The sequence below is a fragment of the Patiria miniata genome, unplaced genomic scaffold (genome assembly GCF_015706575.1).
Source record: "Patiria miniata isolate m_02_andy unplaced genomic scaffold, ASM1570657v1 HiC_scaffold_20, whole genome shotgun sequence".
In the NCBI taxonomy this organism is placed as follows: domain Eukaryota; kingdom Metazoa; phylum Echinodermata; class Asteroidea; order Valvatida; family Asterinidae; genus Patiria; species Patiria miniata.
The window spans coordinates 31,415,489-31,421,845 of NW_024037059.1; the positions used below are offsets into that span (position 1 = coordinate 31,415,489).

The following is a 6,357-nucleotide window of genomic DNA, read 5'->3' on the forward strand; positions in this document are numbered from 1 at the left end:
GTGTGATATCTTGTTGCCAAGGATTGACCAATAAGGGTGGAGGATACAAGTTTACTTGAAGATAACATATTTTGCTGAGTACTTCTGCATGTGGATGTTTTCCTGACTTGTAAGGCTTACATGTACTTGTACTTAAAACCATAAATCATTTAAATCTTGGCTTTTGTTTGTTTGCAGATATCCATTCCATTTTAGCTTTGTAAGTCAACTATATATGTAGATCCCCTCTAGCAATTTTATCTGTAAGGGCTGGCAGTAGATGTATGAAATAGAATTCTCTAAGCTGTGAAATTCTGTTATTTACCCATTCTTCATTATACATCACATTTACAATGACATAATCAGTCTGGGACCACACCATGAACTTGCACATTTTCCTGCGTGAACAAAACATTGCAATCTGTACTTGTGTGTAATAGCCACTTGCTGCTGTTGTCTCTCGTAAATAGAAACATCCATCTTGCTGAACTCTCACCTCATACTGTCCACTATTTATCAAGCCACGGACAGAACCATATTTAGACAGTTTCTGTTGTGTGGGGCACTTAATTTCAAGGATGGTATTTTCATCAACAATTCCATCTAAACTGGCTCCTAGCCAGCTTTCTTCTGGATTGACAACCAGACCAGTGGTTTCCACATGTTTACCAGTGTCCCTCTCAAACTGCTCACGTGCAACCGCTTCATGTTCTTGCCCATAACGAGTTGCGGAATTTCTTAAGAATGTTGGATGCAAATGATTTGCAATCCACTCGGCAGGGTCTGTGCCAACTGTCTTGGGAACACTAGCTGCTGTGCTGCTTGTTATTCGAAGTTTTCTCTGTGTTGTCCACAGACCACACTTTTGGTTAACTGTAGACTGTGCAAGCAATGCAGCTTTAGTAGTTGAAAGGTTCACATATTTCTCATAAGTCATGAGACATGCAGGGCACTCCATGTTGGTGTTGTGCAGTTCATGGTCTGGTAGTGTGCGCTTGTTGTGGGGATGGGACAATAGCTTGGCTGATTTAAGGGGATTTAAAATAGTTCCGGGTATTGCAGATAGTTCCTTCAGTGTTGAACTATTTAAATGGTCCATAAGTTGCTCATCAGTATCAAATGCAAGACTTGTATTGACGGTGGATTCATTCTTCCCTAGGATATTACTTATGCTGTCTGGAAGTACATTTTCCTGTGTTGAATGATTCCAGATGCACTCTTTATCCGTACATGAACTGGCTGTGAATCCACACTTGTTAGCTTCCACAATTTTGAAGAGAAGGCCAGCTGAATGGCTCCAGGATTTCCCCTTAGAAGCAGTACAGTTACATTTAACAGTAACTATTTGCCTGTTTGCTTTATTCACTGTTACTTCAACATTGTGAAAGTTGTTTATCCTCTGGGAAAAGCGAATTTGACCAGCCAGTGTAATAATGTCCTTATTAACAGTTTTGTAGCAATGCTTTATAGCTCCTACCCATCCGGAATGAAGGTAGTTAAGCCCTTCACTTATACTTCGATGATTTAAATTGGGATGATCATCGCATGCAGGTCCATTTATGTCAAAGTCATAAATATCTGAAATTAAAAAGAATCAACTGTAATGTTTATTAATATTTTTTGAAACAATAATTGAATTTACTTACAGCGCACATGTCTTTCATGTAAAAATGTAATATTTACTTATGAAGACTATTGAGATAATAAATGAATTGAATTAAAATTTATGTATATTTCATGTAAAAAGGTAATACATATTTATTAAGATATAATTAAATTTACTAAAATGTATACATATGCAGCCTCATCCATATCACAAAATAAAAACATAAAGCAACTTCAAAAACAAATCCTGCAACTGACCGTAGACAGACTAGTAATTGCAAAAGATAATTCATAATTCTATTGCAAATATGATTGTGCATAGTTTTCTAAACCTATTGAAAATAAAGTTATCTGTAAATTGTAATCTGTAAATGACCGTGCCTTCTTTTTAAATTACCTTGAAATTCTAGCCTCGGCCACTGACGTACATCATCAGTCCACTCCATGAAATACATGTATTTGGAAAAACGCTAGGCCTGTTGTAAGATGAACAAAAACAATATTGCTGATCATGACCATTTTGGTTGGCATTCCATGACTTATATCACTGATTTATATGATAATTTGGAAAATTACATCGTGCACAATTAGTTTTAAACTTGGGAAGGGATTGCACAGGACTTATGAGAAAATCTAGGCCTGTTACAAGGCTTACATGAATTGCTAAAAGTACATGAAGTATTGCCAGTACTATAATCATGCATGATAATGTAAAACATCAGGCTATAGGGCTAGGCCTACCCAGAAAATTTGCAACTTCGACTTCAGCTTGTTCAAGTTCTCTTTTTCTAGTTCTCTTTTTCTAAGCCTTTCTTCGCGTCATTGTCAGACATGTCAAAAGCGAAACTCACCTGTGTGCAGTGGTGATGCTGGTAGCTATTCAGATACAAAACCTAATGCTGGCAATAAATAAATCAGCTGTACACGGCTGCACCATGTCAACTAAATTGTTATTCATGAAACCTTACTAAGAACCTTGCTAAAATATAGTTACATACTAGGGGAATTTAGTTGCATACCTGAGTAACTGAAATTGGGTGCTTTGGATGGAGTGGGCATGTATGGAATGTGATGACAACAGATACAATAGTGTGACAGGTGTATTAGGCTTATCCATGTCCAGCACTTCCGTGGATTAGCACCAAAAAAAAGGAAAAAAGTTACCACAGTCAATAGGTGGTAACGTATACTGCAAGTACGTGAATTAACATCAAATTCCCTAGCAATTGCATATAAAGTAAAAAAGGGCAAGGAAGCCAAATTATTCCCAAGCAGAGTTCTAACTCTTTACGGCAAACAAGTATGAGGAATTAAAGTATATTATTGATGCTAAGTATAATGATGCAAACACTAACAAAAAAAAGAAAGATGCATGGGCAGCTATTCTCAGCCAATACCGTGCAAGATTTCCCACAGGTTGAAAGATCATTGAATGATTTGAAATTAAATTATCCAAATTACAATCCGAGTCAAGAGAATGCACTGGCTCTTGAACCTGAATGGTTCTTGAGTCTGGATAAATGGTACCAAATAGCAATGGATGAAAACTGGTGTACAAATGAGTGGATGTTTCACCGTATGACATATAATCCCGCCTAGCCTGCGCCTATCGGATGATTTTCCGCTAAAAAGACCAGACTTTTTGTTCACCTTATCCAGCGTAGGATGCATGTATTCTAGAGGGCGCTTTTCATAATCAGTTTTAGGTCCACCACACATTTCACCGTATACCACCGATTTTATTTCGTAATAATCCATAACCAGAGTTTTAAAATGTTCAGTACATTGAAATATTTCAGCATGTTACTATAAAATCACGATGCTAAGAAATAGTGCGAACAACGATTGTCTAAGTAAATTAATTCCTAACAACATTATACAAATGGACTCCGTGCACAAGCGCCCCCTCATCGGCAAGAAAGGGCGAGTTGGTGGAGATCGCAAACATCGTGACATTCAAAACACCTTTTCGACGACGCCCAACGCTCACCCGAAGACGCTATGTCTTTGTGCACATTCGATTAAAACACAATAGGTCGTGCATACTTCACGTTGTACACGCTCAACCAGTACGCACACGCGTTAATTAAGTCCCGTCCACGGGGCTTTCAAAGTGGTAAAAAAGCGCCATCTTTGTTGGTGCACTGAGCCCATAGAGTATCATAAAAGTACAATAATGTTCACCATATTATCTTGAAATCACGTTGCCAAGCAATGAGGCTAACAAGCGTTGTCTACGTTAATAATTACATCAATATGCATAAAGTGTCATAAAAGAGCCTTAATATTCACCATGTTATCTACGAATACACGCGGTCAAGCAATGAGGCTAACAAGCGTTGTCTACGGTAATGATTTAAAATAGTATACATAGAGAGTATCATAAAAGTACATTAATTTTCACCATGTTATCTATGAATACACGCGGTCAAGCAATGAGGCTAACAAGCAATGTCTACGGTAATGATTTAAAATAGTAAACATAGAGAGTATCATAAAAGTACATTAATATTCACCATGTTATCTATGAATACACGCGGTCAAGCAATGAGGCTAACAAGCAATGTCTACGGTAATGATTTAAAATAGTATACATAGAGAGTATCATAAAAGTACATTAATTTTCACCATGTTATCTATGAATGCACGCGGTCAAGCAATGAGGCTAACAAGCAATGTCTACGTTAATGATTTAAAATAGTATACATAGAGAGTATCATAAAAGTACATTAATATTCATCGTGTTATCTATGAATGCACACTGTCAAGCAATGAGGCTAACAAGCAATGTATACGTTAATGATTTAAAATAGTATACATAGAGAGTATCATAAAAGTACATTAATTTTCACCATGTTATCTATGAATACACGCGGTCAAGCAATGAGGCTAACAAGCAATGTCTACGTTAATGATTTAAAATAGTATACATAGAGAGTATCATAAAAGTACATTAATATTCACTGTGTTATCTATGAATACACGCGGTCAAGCAATGAGGCTAACAAGCATTGTCTACGGTAATGATTTAAAATAGTATACATAGAGAGTATCATAAAAGTACATTAATTTTCACCATGTTATCTATGAATGCACGCGGTCAAGCAATGAGGCTAACAAGCAATGTCTACGTTAATGATTTAAAATAGTATACATAGAGAGTATCATAAAAGTACATTAATATTCATCGTGTTATCTATGAATGCACACTGTCAAGCAATGAGGCTAACAAGCAATGTATACGTTAATGATTTAAAATAGTATACATAGAGAGTATCATAAAAGTACATTAATATTCACCGTGTTATCTATGAATGCACGCTGTCAAGCAATGAGGCTAACAAGCAATGACTACGTTAATGATTTAAAATAGTATACATAGAGAGTATCATAAAAGTACATTAATATTCACTGTGTTATCTATGAATACACGCGGTCAAGCAATGAGGCTAACAAGCATTGTCTACGGTAATGATTTAAAATAGTATACATAGAGAGTATCATAAAAGTACATTAATATTCATCGTGTTATCTATGAATGCACACTGTCAAGCAATGAGGCTAACAAGCAATGTATACGTTAATGATTTAAAATAGTATACATAGAGAGTATCATAAAAGTACATTAATATTCACCATGTTATCTATGAATACACGCGGTCAAGCAATGAGGCTATATCAGTATCGTCTTTGTTAATAATTTGTTAAACTGTTTAACAACACTAAACATACTACAGTATCTTACAAATAAGTATGAATATTACAGAGACCCACATTTATGTTTACGTTATAACCGCCACGGAAATGCCTAATTATACGGCGCTGTTTAGGAACACGACATTTTGTTTGACTTCTAAACGTTCGTGTCTTTAAAATGTTTCAAAGTTGAGTGCCACACTTTAAAACAATAAACACTGAACGCGTTTTTGAACCCAAAACACCAGCGTTTGTAATTCAAACAAGAAGTTGAGTGTTTCTAAACAGTACGTTAACGATGCGTTCATAATGTTGATGGAACATTTAATTTTGTTTTCCCGACAGACAAATGTCAGTTATAGAGGCTGTAAAACTTGAAGCGGATTTGTTACGGTTGTAATTCTAAAACATGAATAACTGAATCATGAATCTGAGAAATCTAACGTAGTATGCCTTTAACCGTATTGTAAATGGAGTCTCCATCCATTAAACGTGTTCAAATGTTAATACATTGTTGCAAAAAAGTGCTGATAATGTGTTAAAACGTTAAACACCAGATTGTATAGTGTATATATTAAACGAATGCATGCGATTAAGCAATAAGGCAAACAACGAATATCCTAAGCATTTAAACGTGTTAACATTAACAATAATATGCAAATAACGTTGCCGATACCACCATGATTACAATTTATAAACACTTATGGATTAACTCAAATCCACCATTTACCATTCAGTTATGCAATAAGGCAAACAACTATTCTCTACAGTATTAGAAAGATTTTATGCATAAAGCATATTACAAAAAAACTTTACAGATGTACCGCCATAGTTAAGAAGCACAACAATAATTCGCTTTAAATAGTCTATTTCAGTTACAAGCAGCTGCATAATTAAATCGGCTACTTCAGGCCCTCTGTGATGTATGGGTATCTGAGTGATGAATCTGGCATATGTTCGTTAAAACATTTTAAAATGTTTATAACGTGTCTACACTATAAATTGTTGCTAAAGAGCATTTATAGTTTGTTCAAAAGCTTCACGCTAGGTGTTTTAGTTTGCAATTTAATTAAACGA

The 6,357-nt window shown here is 35.5% G+C and overlaps 1 protein-coding gene across 1 annotated transcript; it reads right to left on the bottom strand.

Annotated features, from left to right (window-relative positions):
* Positions 1–208: 208 nt before the first annotated feature.
* LOC119728038 lies at positions 209–2,643 on the bottom strand. The gene is made up of 2 exons (XM_038200117.1): positions 2,604–2,643; positions 209–1,557 (listed from the first exon to the last, which is right to left on the bottom strand). Exons 1-2 carry the CDS (start codon positions 2,641–2,643, stop codon positions 209–211), a joined length of 1,389 nt encoding a protein of 462 aa, XP_038056045.1.
* Between the last annotated feature and the right edge of the window lie 3,714 nt (positions 2,644–6,357).

Coding starts and splice junctions, on each gene's coding strand:
- LOC119728038 (XM_038200117.1), bottom strand. CDS start 2,643: ATGCCCACTCCATCCAAAGCACCCAATTTCAGTTACTCAG. Junction 1,558..2,603: donor ACCCAATTTCAGTTACTCAG/GTATGCAACTAA, acceptor TTTTAATTTCAG/ATATTTATGACTTTGACATA.